The sequence below is a fragment of the Ahaetulla prasina genome, chromosome 1, assembly GCF_028640845.1.
Source record: "Ahaetulla prasina isolate Xishuangbanna chromosome 1, ASM2864084v1, whole genome shotgun sequence".
NCBI classification, from domain to species: Eukaryota; Metazoa; Chordata; class Lepidosauria; order Squamata; family Colubridae; genus Ahaetulla; species Ahaetulla prasina.
The window spans coordinates 264,494,138-264,511,052 of record NC_080539.1 but is presented as its reverse complement, the minus strand read 5'-3'; the positions used below and the strand labels follow the sequence as shown (position 1 = coordinate 264,511,052).

At 37.4% G+C, this 16,915-nt stretch overlaps 1 protein-coding gene across 1 annotated transcript in view; it reads left to right on the top strand.

Annotated features, from left to right (window-relative positions):
- Positions 1-815: 815 nt before the first annotated feature.
- CTSD (cathepsin D) overlaps positions 816-16,915 on the top strand; it is a 32,897-nt gene continuing 16,797 nt past the window's right edge. The window contains exons 1-2 of the mRNA XM_058157764.1: positions 816-989; positions 4,897-5,053. Coding sequence (XP_058013747.1) covers positions 925-989; positions 4,897-5,053 — 222 coding nt within the window. The 5' untranslated portion in view covers positions 816-924. The remainder of the gene's footprint in view (positions 990-4,896; positions 5,054-16,915) is intronic.

The following is a 16,915-nucleotide window of genomic DNA, read 5'->3' as shown; positions in this document are numbered from 1 at the left end:
TCACCCTGAAAACAAAAGTGTGAATAGTTCAGGCTATGGTTTTCCCAGTTGCAATGTATGGCTGTGAAAGTTGGTTCCATAAGAAAGGCTGAGCGCCAAAGAATTGAGGCCTTTGAACTATGGGGCTGGAGAAGACTCCTGGGAGTTCCTTGGACTGCAAGGCGAACAAACAAGTCAGTCCTAGAGGAGATCAACCCTGACTGCTCTTTAGAAGGCCAGACTCTGAAGATGAAACTGAAATATTTTAGCCACTTAATGAGAAGGAAGGACTCCCTGGAGAAGAGCCTAATGCTGGGAAAGATTGAGGGCAAAAGAAGAACGGGAAGACAGAGAATGAGGTGGCTGGATGAAGTCACTGAAGCAGTAGGCATGAGTTTAAATGGACTCCAGAGGATGGTAGAGGACAGGAAGGCCTGGAGAAACGTTGTCCATCCATGGGATCGCTAACAACAACAAATACGTGTAGGGGAGCGTGTAAATAGCACGTGCGAATGAAGGACACTGAAGAGCGGCAAAGCGATAACCTCGAAGAAGCCACTGTAAAAGGATTCATTTCTCGCTAAACTGGTTGCTGCCAGTCCCTGAGTCATACGGTACTAATTTTCAGCGTGGGCGTGCTCCATACAGAATGCCCTTCTCAGCACCCACCCAGCCGGTTGCCCAAAGGAGATGTGCGGGCACGCTCAGTATTCAGAAACATCAACCTTTCCCGACGGCGGTGGAATTACTCTGTATCCGCTCCCGGGTCTGAGACCAGCTAACTAGAGGGTTAAATCCAGCCCCGCCTCCTTCCCCATCACATGCTCCCGACTTGCAAAGTGAGGCTCGGTCAGCTGATAAAGCAGTCACGCGGTTGGGGTGCTCAGTCATTTTCAGCAGATCCCGGGTTGTGCTGTCGCTCGCCTGATCTAGCTCGATCTTGCTATGATGGGGCTTCGCGATTTAATACTGCTCGCCTCTTTGGTGGCTGCTTGTTCGGCGCTAATCAGGTGAGGATCGGTTTTTGTCTTGGTGCTAAAGGATTCCCAAGTATGGGGTGGGGTGATGGTTTTGCAGACAGACTTGGGAGCTTAAAGAAACCGAGGCTGCATTTTGCAAGGCATGGACTCCATTGTTGCGGCCTCCGTTGCTGTGGGCACCGTTTAGCCTCTTCTGGATTCTCTTTCATTCCTCTGGGAAGGTGTGCCTAAAAGCAGCCATCGGGTTTTAATTTTTGCCGACCCTTAGGGATCGATTGATTGGGATTAGAAGAGTCTGATCGCATCCTCTGGATTGGATCCTCTGTTAAAGTAAAAAAAAAAGGTTTTTTTTTCTGAGCGGACTTGAATGTGGACAATTTGTTTGAAAGGAAACGGGTGCCTCTGGAATTGGTGGCTGATCTTCCTTGCTGTAGACTTCTTTCAAAACTGCACCCCTGCTTCTAACAATTCTGATCAACTATCAGTATGCTTGATCTAAGCTAAAGATATTGAGGAACACCCCCCCCTTTTAACTATAAGTTAAAACCATCCCCCCATAGTCTCGTGATGGACTATCACAAGACCAGGTTAAAGACCAGCCTGTCCAGAGGGCACCAGGTTGCAGAAGTTTAATTTTAAAACCACAAGCAAAACCCTTGGTTATGTTAATATTGTAAGCAGGCTGTTGATGTCCACAGCATGCAAGATATTTTTTCCACTTTCTGTTGTGGGATTATTATTATTTTTTGTTTCATTTTGTGGCTCATGCACCCATGCACTTTTCTTGATAATATGCTTCTGAAATTTTCCAAAAGTCAGCCATCATCTAATACATTTTGCCCAGTGTATTTATGTGCACTTGTTCAATAATTTTTAAGTTGTGATCTGATGGACGTTGTTTCTCTAGTTTGTAGTTCTGAGGATGAAAAAGGATGCAAACTTGAATTGCATAAATGTTAAAAAACACTTGTCTTTCATTTGGGGAGTGGGGGAGAGAATTTAATTTTTGAACAAAGATTTAGTTCATTTGAAAAATGGCAAGAGGAACAGTCCAAGTGAATAGTACAAGTTCTCTGGTAGCTGCCTACTGATTGGATCTGTAAAGATAAATTTCATCTTAAAAACACATTTCTAACCCCAACTGCCACAAAATAATTTCCCCACCTCTGGTGTCACATATTTTCTTGCTTTTATATATGCATCAGACAACCCCTATTAAAGATAGCACTACCCTAAAAATTAACACAATCATATTACTTTAGTAGTGGTGTATTTTAATGGTAGAAAGTACCATCTATGTGTCTGGTAGTGTTGAGATCCATGCTGGTCAGATGAATAATATAACTATGCTCAGATATTCCATAAAGCTATTACTTGAGTTTATATTTTTCTAAGTGCAGTTATTTCTTAGTTTGGAAATAACTGCACTTAAAAATAGGAGAGAACACTGTTTCGCCCTAATCCTGCAGAAAAGATAACAGCACAGTTAAGTTATATTTAGGCGTCTCCATTGGCCAGAAAGGTCACCCTGAGCAGAGTCTATAACTTTTCCTTGCTGTCTGCAGGAATTAGGAAAATACTCTGTCACTGATACGATACTGTTTTATTTCTTTTACATCTAATTCAATTTTACTTTTCAGCCTAATACATCATCCATAGGCTGATGTGGCATTCCAGGAATGAGATAACCATGCTCGTTTGTGTTATCTGTTTTTAAAACCTTAACAGCTGGCATTTTGTTTAAACATAAAGTAATTTGAGTGAAATACTAAAGTTGAAAATTAATGTATTCTGTGATTAGCACAAGCATCCAGTATTTGGTGCAAGTGTTTTCTTTCTTCTAATAAGGAACCCAAAATCCTTATTTTAAATAACTGAGCAGGTTGTTTTTTATTATCAGTCAGATAGTTAGCATTAGTACTGATTGGGGAAAAAGAAAGTCCTATTCTTCTTTCTGCGGTCCCGTAAGTACGTCCCCAAAGTCTCCGATAGGCCTAGACAATTGGCTGCTTTCCAAAAAAAAGCATAGTGAGATGATGATGATTATTATTATGATTATCCACTTTTCAAAACCTTTTTCTATTTGCTAGAGAAAGGGATAGTCTGGATACAGGGCCCAAATTGAAGGCAACATACAATGGCTGGCTTCCAATATCATGTTTGTGGACCCGATTTCAAAAGGCAGTGCCATTGGAACGTGCTGACACTAATGAAAAACCAGTAGGAGTAAATGTAGTAATTAAAGCTGTAGCCTGATTCTCATTTATGGGATTAAGCACCATTGAATTTACTTACGTTTGAACATATATTGACTACTGTATAGAATGAATGACTAAAGTTACTTCCAGTTAGGTCTGGGCTTCTTTCATTGAGGAGTGTGCCTGCATTTTAGAATGTGAATTCTAACTAAATTTAACTTAACTAAACTCTTACCTCCCCCGCTTCCCTGTATTTTCCCGACATCATAAGAAGAGACAGCTTGATCTCTCTGTCTTAAACTTATTGGTTCCTGTTAAACCAGTAAGTTTAAAGTTCTGCTACCACATGCCTCCCACCGACTGGTACGCTCCCATAGAGAGGGTCTCCTCAGGGTGCCGTCAGCCAAACAGTGTCGGCTGGCGACCCCCAGGGGGAGAGCCTTCTCTGTGGGGGCACCTACCCTCTGGAACGAGCTTCCCCCAGGACTTCGACAACTTCCTGACCTCCAGACTTTTCGCCGCGAGCTGAAGACGTACCTATTCTTCCGAGCAGGACTGGCTTGATAGGGGTTTTTAATTTGTTTTTAAAAGGGGTTTATTTTATATTTATATTATGTATTTTATATTTAAATTTAGGCCTTATCGAATAAGTTTTTTAAATAGTTTTTATTGTAATATATTGTATTGTTTTTACTTGGCTGTTCACCGCCCTGAGTCCTTCGGGAGAAGGGCGGTATAAAAATTAAAATATTATTATTATTGTTATTATTATTATTAAACTTGTTGGTAATTCTTTCTGGAATGATATTGTATACGTAGTATAATATCATACATCCGTGCTGATTTTGATATGTGGGTTAAGCATAACATGAAACAGATTGTAGGTCAGGAGGATGCCTTTTGGCCTTTAGATAATGCATATTTTTGATGTTTCATGAATTTTATCTTTCTAAGTAATGTATTAACTTTAAAGTGACATTTAACAGATTAAAGATGTCAGTCCAAAGTAATTAGAGCTAACATAGGAAGCTTTCAAGGGTTGGCCTTTTTAGCAAATACAGGTTAATAAAAGGGAGTAATGAAGCTTTGAAACCCTGATCAGTAGGGAGGTTCCCATAATTACTGCAGGGTAAACTAGCAAGGCTCCATTAACTTCACAAGACCCATGCCAGTAAATCCTGGTGGAGAATGTGTCTACTAGACAAACTGAGCTTGATGGTTAAGTTTAGATAAAAAAGAAAAACCATTGTTTCTATGCTATGGGTAGTCCTTGGGTTAGCAGCACAATCGGGATCAGAATTTCCATTGCTAAGGAAGGTCATTAAGGGAATCATGCCCAATTTTATGTCCTTTTGTATCATGGTTGTTAAGCGAATTGCTGCGGTTGTTAAGTGAATGACACGGTCATTAAGCAACTCCGGCTTAATGGGATGCAGCAACCATTGGAAATACATGCCAGTTGCCAAGCTCCCACATTTGATCATGTGACCATGGGGATGCTGTGACCATTGTGTGATGATCTTACTTAGTCCTTAGTGACCTTAGTCACTTTTTTCGATGCTGTTGTAACTTCGAATTATAAATCGAGGGCTACTTGTACTTAAAACATTTTTTGTGCTGTGAATGTTACACTAAACTGATTCTCCCTGACGAATTTCAGGAAAAAGAGGATATCAAGGAAAATTGCTGTGGCTAATACATGTTTCTTTTTATGTTGTTTGATAATTTCTCCTAAACAGAATCCCTCTGAAGAAATTCCCTTCCATGCGTAGCATCTACAATGAATATGGGACCAATGTCCAAGACTTGATCGAGTTGGGACAAATGCTGAAGTATAAATATGGGGGTCCGGGTGCAGAAATACCTACCCCAGAGGCTCTGAAGAATTACATGGATGTAAGTAGGGTGGCAGTTTCCTCCTCTTTTATCAGCTGTATTGGTTTTGGTCTTTTAGCTATGAGAAGAATCTATGTGATATCGCAGTAAATGAGGCTAGGCAAATTAATGGGCTGTACAAATATATCAACTGCTACCAATATTAAAAACTGTACTCTGACTCCTGCCTCATGGACAGCATATTTCAAATACTTTGGATAGTGAGATGGGTGGCATACAAATTTAATAAATACCCGTGGCTAAAGAGCAGCGGTAGAAGAGGTTTATCAACTTCTTGAGCTTCCTACATGCCTATGTAGATCAGTTAATGTCCTTCCGTTGCACAACTATCTGTAATGGTAGATGATCTGCACTTCAGTTTGAGAGCAGCCAGCAGCTAATGTTTCATGGCTCATGCTAATGCATGCTCAGCTTCATTCCTTTAGGCAAATTTGGAATGTGGGCCATCCACCCTACTGTCTCACAAATCCTAAAGTGTGTCACTTCCTTGTGAAAAATATTCCCACAGAAACATTTTGTGGGAATATTTCAGGCTAATTTTATGAGGAAAAAACCCTCGCATCTACTTGGGAGACAAGTTCATGATTTGCTTTGGGCCAAAGATGCCATTGAAATAAAGGAGAATGTGTACAGGAGAGGTATGAAGTAATTGGTGATCATCAGTCATCAGAATGGATATTGGCTCTTGTGTTTCTGGCATTCGGGAATCAAAATCCATTCACTCAAAAGATGCTTCAATTGAAAAGAGAACTGATGCAATGAAATTGCTGAAGTTAAGAATGAGAGGAACCTGGGCCCAAAGTAGAACACCTAGTGCAAATTTCTTGTGTAAAATCCTTTTTTTATTCTCTCTCATTTTGGCACCACTGTTGTGATTTCCACTTGATCAGAAAAGCATGAGTTTATAAAGTATGTGCACTCTTCTTAATACGGATTTACAGCTGGAATGCTAATTTCATTCCTGATGGAAAGTAGGCAGACAATCATTGGCATTTGGACATTGTACCTGGAATATAATAACTCCTTGGTAATTTCTTCCAGGTTCAAAGAAAGTCGCACTAATGGTGCTTGTTTCTCAAGATGAAAAGAAGTGTAGCTGCAGTAAACAATGTCTCCCTGTTTCTACTTTAATTTCTTTTTAGATATTCTTTGCAAGGCAACATTAAATAACTGCATATCTTATTTTTTATATTATTTATTTAATTTCGGTATTCTTTGTTCTATGCTTATTTGTCCAGTTTCCTCATCCCTGTTGAGCAAAAATGTAACTCATAATTTACCAGCAAGGCAATAGTTAAAGGAAAACTGTATTCAGGCTCTGTGTTAATGAGAATTTTTTCTTAGGACAAATTAGATCTCAGATGCTTTATAAATGCTTTTGAGTCATGTGATTCTTGAATTCCTTGTAAGTGGGGAAAAAAATAGATATATAGATAAGACCCGACAGTTTTCTAAATTAGGAGTTACCCTAGGGCAGAGGTCTTCAAACTAAACCAAACCAAAGCATAGCTGGCTGGAGAATTCTGGGAGTTGAAGTCCACAAGACTTAAAGCGGCCAAGTTTGAAGACCACTGAGCTAGGATAACTCCTAATACCCTGGTTGCACTAAGTCTTGGTATAAACCTTGGTACAAACTATTTTCAACACCCCACAAGTGAACTTTTATTCATTATGGTAATTGGAATTTGCTCATAAACACTTTGATTAGAGACTGCAATATAAGCCACAGTGAACTGTTGGACATATAATTTACATGTGACAACTAATGTTCTTTAAAATATATTTTTCTTGTGTGACTGTTTAAATATCACATTAAGCCATATTTAAACTAACATTTGTAGAATAAGCCATAGTGGGTTGGGTTTAAACCGCAGACACTCCCAAAGAAATCACATTATGGCTTGCAGTTTATGGGAATCCATCCTATGAGTTGAATAGAATCAGTGGCTTGTTTTACAGAATATACTAAACTATAATTGGTTTCTTTGGTTTTGGCTTAATGTGCTGTGCAAATAGTTATTATGGTTTATAGCTTACTATGGAAGCCCGTCAATTGTAGTTTATTCAGCAAAGCAGTTAAATCATGGTTTAGAAGAAGTTGCAAGCCAAGGTACCAAATTGAATAATACCGTACAGGCCAGCACTCTGCTTCATGCAGGAGGTTCAGAACTGGAATATACTGAAAACGTGACTACTTAGTATCAGGAAACTTCAGCAATTAGTTCCATTATGGAGCAAGTTTATCAAGCTTTTTCAGAAGAGCAGGTTCTTAACTTTTCTGCATAAATAAAATCAGATGTATATTATAACTGTGGCATTGTATCAAAGCATAAACAGATTTGTGTCTGATAAAAAAATACAGCAACCAGTGAAGAAAGTCATCAGAATATATATTTATAATAATTCAGGATAGATATTTATGTTTTGCAAAATGCAATTAACAATACAGGCCATCATTTGATAGATTTTCTACCAATTGGATTTTTTTTGCTTTGAAATAAACAACTTTAAAAAAACTGACTGCTGCACTGCTTCAAGCAGCAAATGGTATCTTTATAGTTTTGAGTTGTTGTTTTTTTAAAAAACTTCCAATTGTAGCATGTAATAATTATATGATTGGCAAAATAAGCAATTTCAGGCACATCTGTTGTTTCATTATAACGAGGTCAATGTGCTGGATTCTTGAGTGAATCTCAGTCTGCAACTTTGGGTATCCCAGATTGCTATGAATAGTGCGTCTTTTTGGACCAAGTCCCAGTGAAGTCAGCAGGGTTTATTGGGAGGAAACATGATTAGAGTCAAGTTGTTGGTGTATCCAGACCAATTATATCTATTCTTCAAAAATCTAGATGGCAGCATAGAAATTCAGAAAACTAATAACACTCGACTGCCATCTAGTAGTCATCCAGATTTTTGCAGTCTGGATATAATAGGTCTAGATTTATATTGGGAAGGTCTGCTTTTCAGCTTTGAAGTTCTGTATTCACTAGGGATTGGTTTAATTGAACTTGGCTCTTTCAACCTGTCATTTCCACATAGTAATTCTTGGTTTTCCATCATCCAGTTCCCATGCCTGCTCTCCCAGTTGTCAATTCCTATGTAATTTAAATCCTTGTTCTCTCTTAATATTATTTTGCTGGAGGGGGAGCTGCTACAGAGAGAGTCCTTAAGAAACTGTAGTTATGCTGGAAAAGCCAGGTTGTCTGTTGAAATCAGATACTATTCCAAGCTAGTATCACCTCATATGAGAAAAGGTTGCATTGAAATTCTTTCCATTAAACTCTCGTGGTACGGATAGGTGCCATTATGAGTTCAACATCATAGTATTTAAAGAAATTCAATCATTTTTGATCTGGGAGACTAAGGCACAAAATTGATGGCTACAAGTGAAGGTCGTCCTTTATTATTCTTGAGCTAATAATGCCCTGAAGCTCAGGGTTGGGTGTTGAGAGATTTTATTTCTAAACCCATATTCTGCATGTTTCCTCTTGTGAATCTCTGTCAAAGTCTGTCTACATCTGTCACAGGGTCTGGTAACTTGATTGATGTCATCTTTCACAAACAAAATTCGAAGTCTAAAATGTTCCCATTTCCACTATGTTTGTTCAGCTTATCCTTTGCTCTTCCATAAATATATCTTAAATTTTAAGTTGTTGCCATTTTCCTGGCGATTTTGCTTTTGCTTCTGAGATACCTGCCTGCTTTCCAATAAACTGTTAAATAGAAACTGCCACTTACTTGATCTGGGAAGGAAAGGGATATGTACTGCAGTGAAGTTGATGAAATTTCTCTTCCTTGAAAAGGATTAAATATTCCTATGAGACATATGGGAGAATAGCAGTGTGTTGGAAAAAGAGATGAGTAACTGGAACCTAGGAAAAAAATGAAGCATGTCTCCTCTCCCTCTCCTCTCCCCCATTATCTGTTACAGATCTAAATGGTCTGTACCTCCAATTTGAAAAAGTTTAGTACAGGTAGTCCTTGACTTAGAGCTACGATTGGGACCAGCATTTCTGCTAAACAAAGAGGTTAAATGAATCCCGCCCAATTTTAAAACCATTTTTTGCCATGGTTGTTGTGAATCATGTAGCAGCTTCCCCCATTGACTTTGCTTGTTGCATCTAGCTGGGAAGATCACAAAAGGCAATTACATGATCCTGAGATCCTCCAACCACTGTAAGTACATGCTGGTTGCCAAGTGCATGAATTTTTATCCCAGAACCATGGGAATGGTACGATTATCAGCAGTGCAAGGAGCAAGGTTGCAAGCCACCTTTTTCAGTGGTGGTGTAAGTTTCAACAGTTGCTTAATGAAGTCAAGGACTACCTGTATTTTATCAGACATATTTCTTCTCTAGTGGTTTGTCGTTTTGTTTGCCAATTCCAAGTGAGCTCTACAAGAATGGTATGGAATTGTTTAATCAAGCTTTCCTTGTGATGTTGAAATGTACTAAGTAAAATTGCTCAATATATTCTTGCTCTGTATTTAATTTTTTTTAGGAAAAATGTAATTGTTCTTTGGCTTGGATGAGGAGAAGGAGGTAGCATATTAAATCCCATTTGGCAATTATATACAGTCCAAGTCTTTACTGAAGACCTTCTTGTTGAGGTGATACCTTTCCAGGGTAGACCTACAGTGGTTTAAATGATATTCAGACATAAATATACCTATATCAAGTGTTTTGAAGCGAATCTTCACAATCTGTTTTTAAAAATTTATAAGCCAACCCATAATGCTTTGAGATAATTGAGTTGACAGCTGTGAAGTTAATTGGGATGAATGCCATTGTAGGGACAAAGGGAACATCAGCGTAAACTCTGGCACTCTTTCTGTGACATATAGGTAGAAATAAAAAGTACCTCAAAGCCCAATGTTAACTATATTCTCAAACATTGCAGATTTCATGCTGCTGTTATTTGCATAAAACAAGGTAGCTTAGTCATGGTATTCCAAAGCCACGTTGAAACCTCTCGTAACCTTAAGGTTCTGAACAAATTACCTGTTCACACTCCTCTCTTTCTCATACTGTCAATTATATTTATATAAAACAAGTACCAACTTGCTCTTCAACTGGTAGTCATACTTCATTTACAAGAATGGAATTGGCTCTTCTTCAGACACCTTTGAATCTGCATAGGATCTAAGGCAATTTGTCTCCCCAACCCCAACAGGATCTGGAGGCTGTCAAAATCCACATGTACAAATAGATTTCTAGGTATCTTTATGCCCCATTGCTAAAATCTCTGCTTATTCATGCATCCAGGGGGTGGAGATTCTAGAGAGAATAAGAGGGCTGATCAGGCATAATTCTGCTTGCTTTTCTACTTTTTTTTATTCGTTATTTGCCATCCAATTCATAAGACTTTCAAGATACTTGAAAGAGCAACTTAAACAAAAAACAAACAAAAGATAATGCAGCAAAGGACAGTTAAAAATACAGTAGTTCAAGTCATCCATACAACTTGCTGTGAAGAAAATTGTATTTTTTTTAAATAATTGCTGTTCCAATACGTGCCTGTTTTTAAAATTGCTGTAAGAATGCTGAAAATCTTGACACCATTGTATTTCAGGAACTTTTCAGGTAATTAGGAGAAGTAGGCATTTGATGCTGACATTTTTGCTTTGTGTTGCATTTTTCTCAAGGAAGTGTTTCAGTTGAAAGGTAATCTACAGTTCTATACCTTTAAAAGCTATAGTGAAATCTTGGTAACGGGGGATGATGTTTGAGAGTATTATGGGGTGACTATAAGTACTATCTCTATAAATTGCTTTGAAATGAGATGGGCGGCAAATAAATTTCATAATAAATTTTTAAAAATAAATTATCTCCCATGCTTAATTAATTTTATTTTTGTCTGCATGTGTTTCATCCATGCATAGCAAACATTACTTTTTACATAATGAATATCTTATGCATTGAAGCAAATGCGTGATGTTTGAGTCTCAATATTTATCTTTGCTTTGATGTGATCTTTTGGTCTACATTCACATGCTATAGTCTCTTATCTGCCTCTGAGTCTCTTCAGATCACCATTGAGGTTCAAAAGAATGCTTTGTACCTAGGCTACAGGACAAGTTGCTTTTAAGCATTATTAGTTCACCTCTGAATTAGCCACACCTATCCTGATATCATGTTGTAAAAGCTTTCTCTTTCCCCATGGCAATTCTTCGGTGAATGAACACACAGCATCCGCTGAAAATGCCAAATCTGTCTATTGTTCAAGCATGGGAATTGCAGAACAAGCTGGCTTTGCTCTTATTACACACAGGAAAGCAACTTTGGAAGTCAAGACAAGGAGAGCTTGCTAAATTGCTCTCAGAAGAATGGCAAACATAATCTGAAGTACACTAAGCAATCACGTGCAGTTTTAATACAACAAACTAACCTTTCTCCAAAAAAACATTTTTTCCTGTTTGCCACACCCGATGAGTTTACATGCTATCATTTGAAATATGAATAAGCTAAATGATGTATGTACTATCAAACAGTTTTCTTTAACATTACTGGCACAGCTCCTTTTCCTTTGCTGAGGTGGTTTCAATCTCCTAGTTAAAAAAATTCAAACAGTGCAGATTAATTCTATCTTTATTGTCTTATATCAGTTTTAAAAACTAGGTTTTTCATTTTCCATTTTTATTTTTATCTTCTAGATCTTACTTTTGACTAACAAAGAAGCATATCTAAATTTTCTAGTCTTTCAGACACTATACTAGTTAACATCTCTCTTGATTTTGCTATTATGATTTAAATGGATAAAGGAACAATTTGGTTCCTTGTCGCAGCCTCTTGAATTCTCAATCATTTTTTTTTATTTGCATTTATATCCCGCCCTTCTCCGAAGACTCAGGGCGGCTTACACTATGTCAAGCAATAGTCTTCATCCATTTGTATATTATATACAAAGTCAACTTATTGCTCCCAACAATCTGGGTCCTCATTTTACCACCTTATAAAGGATGGAAGGCTGAGTCAACCTTGGGCCTGGTGGGACTTGAACCTGCAGTAATTGCAAGCAGCTGCTGTTAATAACAGACTGTCTTACCAGTCTGAGCCACAGAGGCCCCTGTGCTTCTAAGAACTTCCCCAAATTTGCTTCCCCAAATTTAGTTCTTACTATATCTTTAAAAATAGATAGTTAGAATTGAACTTTTGAATTGAATGGAAAAGTGTAAACTATTGAAATAATCTTCTTCGTATTTACTACACCTGCCTTTTCTTCTCCATTGTATGGGTGAGACTCTATACTTCTTAATTTTTCATTCTTTACACAATTTTAAGCTAATCAGCAAAGAAAAATATGCAATAGCATTCAAGATTCCTCAAAACTTGATAAGCTCTGGATTGAGTTGATAAGCACAGGATTCTAAAAAGGTTGTCCTGGAAATTGTTATAAAATGAACAATTCCAAAACCTTTGATTGTATTTGTCAAAATATTTGTCCCCTTGTAGAAGATTGCAGATTTTACACAGATTGGAAACACGTTGTTGTAAGGTGTAGATTTATCCTTCTAATAGCAATGGTACTTAGACTTATATACCGCTTTATAGTGCTTACAGCCCTCTCAGCAGTTTACAGAGTCAGCATATTTCCCCCATTTATTTGGGTCCTCATTTTACCCACTTCAGAAGGATGGAAGGCTGAGTCAACCTTATTGATGCTATATAATTTTAGCCAATTCCCATGTCTTCTTGATATACAATAAATTCCAAATAATCAAGAACATGTATGTTTTAGATTATGAATTAAAGTAAGCACATCTTTATCTACCTGGATCAGAGGTGGGTTTCAGCAGGTTCTGATCAGTTCTGGAGAACCGGTAGCGGAAATTTTTACTGGTTTGTAGAACTGGTAGTAAAAATTCTGACTGGCCCTGCTCCCATCTATTCTCTGCCTCCCAAGTCCAAGCTGATTGGGAGGAAATGGAGATTTTGCAGTAACCTTCCCCTAGATTGGGGAGGGAATGGAGATTTTACAGTATCCTTTCCCTGCCATGCCCAAACCACACCCACCAAGCCATACCCACAGAACCAGTAGTAAAAAAATTTGAAACCCACCACTGACCTGGATGTTTATTAAAAATGTAATTCAAAAGCTTGAGTGCCCTGTATAAACCTAGACTAAGACAGATTCACTATAACTGGAAGAATACTGTATGCCAAAGTAGCTATTAAAAATCACTCTCCAAATTTATCAAGGAAATAGATTTATAGTTTGAATACAAATTAGAATGTTTGTCTGATCTGGGAATAACAGAGATTGCTTCATTAAAACTAAATGCAGTGGATTGTTTTGAGAAAGCTGCACTATAAGCTACTAATAAAATAAGGGACAAAAACCTGCTTTATGTTTTGAACCGATCATTGACCGAAGTCATTGGCTATGAGTCTTCTACTTTTTCATAGATTTAATTGTAATGATAATCCTTGAAGCAAGTTCTGAACATGTGGGAAATGTGGTATATCCATCTTCAGTTGTTGAAGAATTAATATTATATAATTTAGAATTACATTAAAACATATTGAATAATGAATCTGGAATCTATTCTTCTCCCACTTGTATCTTAAATAAATGGTACAATATTGCATTACATCATTTAATATCCAACTAACTTGCTCCATGTTCCATATCTCACTGCTTTGTGCAAAGTAATCAAAACTCAGTTTCGAAGCCCAAGAAACTTATTAAATTTGCATTTAGCAGAGACCAAAGATCTTTATCAGACCAGGGATGGGTGAGATGTATAATGCCATCTAATTCTTTCTTTAAACTACAATGACTATATCAAGAGAAGCTTTGATGAACATCTGCTTCAGCAACCTTTCAGTGAGAGGTCAGCCTTCTATGAAGCATTAGTGGTGCCAACATCAGTTAATCCATCATGACCCACCTTTCTCTTAAATTAAAATTTCTGTGATACAAAATTGTCAAAAGTATAAAAAGTATAAAACATGGAACTACAGGTGATTTCTTAGCAAATCTTTCCTTTGAAGCTGTTGAAAAACCACTGTAGTTGCTAAATAAACTAACTTTAGCAATGTTGCTGAAGCTGTTTGAAAGTGTCCTCGTCTCAGCCACACCCAGCCCACCCCCACAGTTGTTCACATGGGTAAAAATACTATAATGAGGCTTTCACAATCAACCATGCTTAGTCAACATTTGACTTGCAGTGCTAGAACATATTAGAAATGTCATCTGGGAAAGATGAAGCTGATATTCATATTTGGGAAAATGGTTTTCAAATGTATTTGCAATGCTTGCTTATCTGGTGCTTTTCTGAAGCGGTGCATATTCAAAGGAACTTAAATAATAGTGCTGAATCAAAACAGAAGGACCAAAAACTCTCAATTTCATTTTATTTCTTCATACATTTAACAACTTGATAACAGGATTTTGTACCGTAGGGGTGGGCAGAGCTGTAGATGCGAAAGAAAAATAAGTACCACTTCGGGACACACGTAGGTGCACACATAGCAATTAAAAATTCTTTAAACCAAATTTGCATCTTTCCCTGTGATCGTTCTGCAACTGTAGCATCAATGCCCTAATATAAGCCAAAGAACCCTTTTCCCTTAGAATTTGAAGTGTTATGAAGCCCTGGGGTTTTTGTTTCTGTTTTTTGCTTTTTTTGGTTATGCAATAGATTATGGTAGTTGATTAGAGGCTATCAAATCTGGTGACTGCATGAACAAATGCTTATTATCTTGCTTCACGTCTAATAATAACTTGTAGTTCTTCCAAGGACATTCCAGTAATGTATTTAATCTCATCTATCCACTTTATCCATTGCGTCCCTCTCTATTTCTCACAATCTTACCAAACATAATAGTTTTCTCTAGTTCTGTCATCTCTCTTCATCTCACATGGCCAAAACATGCCAAGCATTACTTTATGAGAATAGTCAATTTTATTTGACCCAGCACTAATTGGTTCTCTTTGTAATCAGTGGTAACTGTAATAAAGGTTGTTAAAAAATTGTAATTTAAGAAATCTACCTCCTTCCTCACCTTTATTGTTGTTCAGTTTTCATAACTGTTCATTGTCACTGAAAATTTCATTGCTTTTAAGTGTTTTAATTGTTGCCATTGAAATGAACTTTCCATTCATGATTTAGTTCCATATTTATAATTACCTTCCTTCCTTGGATTAATCTCATATTTTTATAGAAACCAAAAAAACAACAACACACCTACATCTCAGATTTGGTTTCAACTGTTATTTCATCAAACAATGCAGATTAATTCTATCTTTATCATCTTATAACAGTTTTAAACACTAGGTTTTTCATTTCCCATTTTCATTTTTATCTTCTAGATCTTACTTTTGACTAACAAAGAAACATATCTAAATTTTCTAGTCTTTCAGCCACTGTACTAGTTAACATCCCTTTTGATTTTGCTATTATGATTTAAATGGAATAATTTGGTTCCTTGTTCCTTGAATTATCGATCATTTGCTTCATTTGCCCCAAATCTAGTTCTTACTATATCTTTTTATTGTATAGGAAATCATCAGTTAATCCAGCACAGGCATTGGCCATAATATTTTTCGTATTCTGGCATGATCCATACGGTCAGATGTTATTCTTCTCCTTATAGTCTCTTGCTCTCCGTTATCTGGCTTATGTCAGCTGGGAATGACTAAGCTCTGTCTTATTCACAGCAGTGCTGTTTGGATGGGAATTATGGGAATAGGACTCCAACATAATTGAAAGACTTAGTTCAGTGGAGAAAGGCAGCTATCTTATTCAGAAAGAATGAAGGTGAGTGAATTTCTTGCCTCAAAATATGAGGTTCAAGGAAACCATCTAAATCTAAAATCTATCACTTGGTTTATTTCTGTTCCTTCTTAGGGTTTTTTTAGACATATTTTTACTCCTATTCATAGTTTTAAAACTTTAATTTTACTTATGTATTTTACATATGGGCAGGAATACACAAGAACAATTGTGACACTTTCAGTACAGGTATTCCTTGACTTATGGCCATAATTGTGACCGAAACCTACATTGCTAAGCTACGCAGTGGTTAAGTGAGTCGTGCCTGATTTTATGATCATTTAAATCAGTGGTAGTTAACCTGGTCCCTACCGCCCACTAGTGGGCATTTCAGCTTTCATGGTAGGCGGTAGGGGTTTTGTCCGATACTGAAACACTTTCCTTTTCTTTAATTTAATTGACTGTTTAAAAAATTTTCATAGCATTATTTAAAAACATTTTCATTAGGTTTTCATAAAATTCCCCGTGACAATTTAAATTCCTTAAAATATATTATTTATATCGCCCGCGCATAAGTTTAGTTCACGTTACATAAGTGAAACTAAATGGCGCTATAGTGCGACCACAAACAAAAGAGTCTCGTCCCAGAATAGCTCGCGCATCTCCTCCCACACCAACCAGCTGTAACAGACAAGCAGAGCTGGTAGCCGGCGACCCCCCCAAACTCAATCCATGATGCGTGAGAGGCATGCGCAGACGACGATACACGGCGCATTACTGTGGAACCAGTGGGTAGTTAGAAAATTTTACTACTAACAGAGATACAAAAGTGGGCAGTAGGTATAAAAAGGTTGACTACCCCTGATTTAAATAAATTACCACAGTCTTTAAGTGAATCAGATTTTCCTCATTGAATTTGCTTGTTGGAAGCCCTCTGAGAAGGTCCTAAATAGCAATTATGTGACCCTGGGGGACAGTATCATAAATACTGGCTAATTGCTAAGTGCCCAAATTTTGATTTTGTGCCTGTGGAGATATTCCAGTGGTCATAACTGTGAGAACCATCATGTCACTGTTTTCAGTGCCATCATAACTTTGAGCTGTCATTAAACGAATGGTCATAATATGAGGATTCCCTGTAGAGG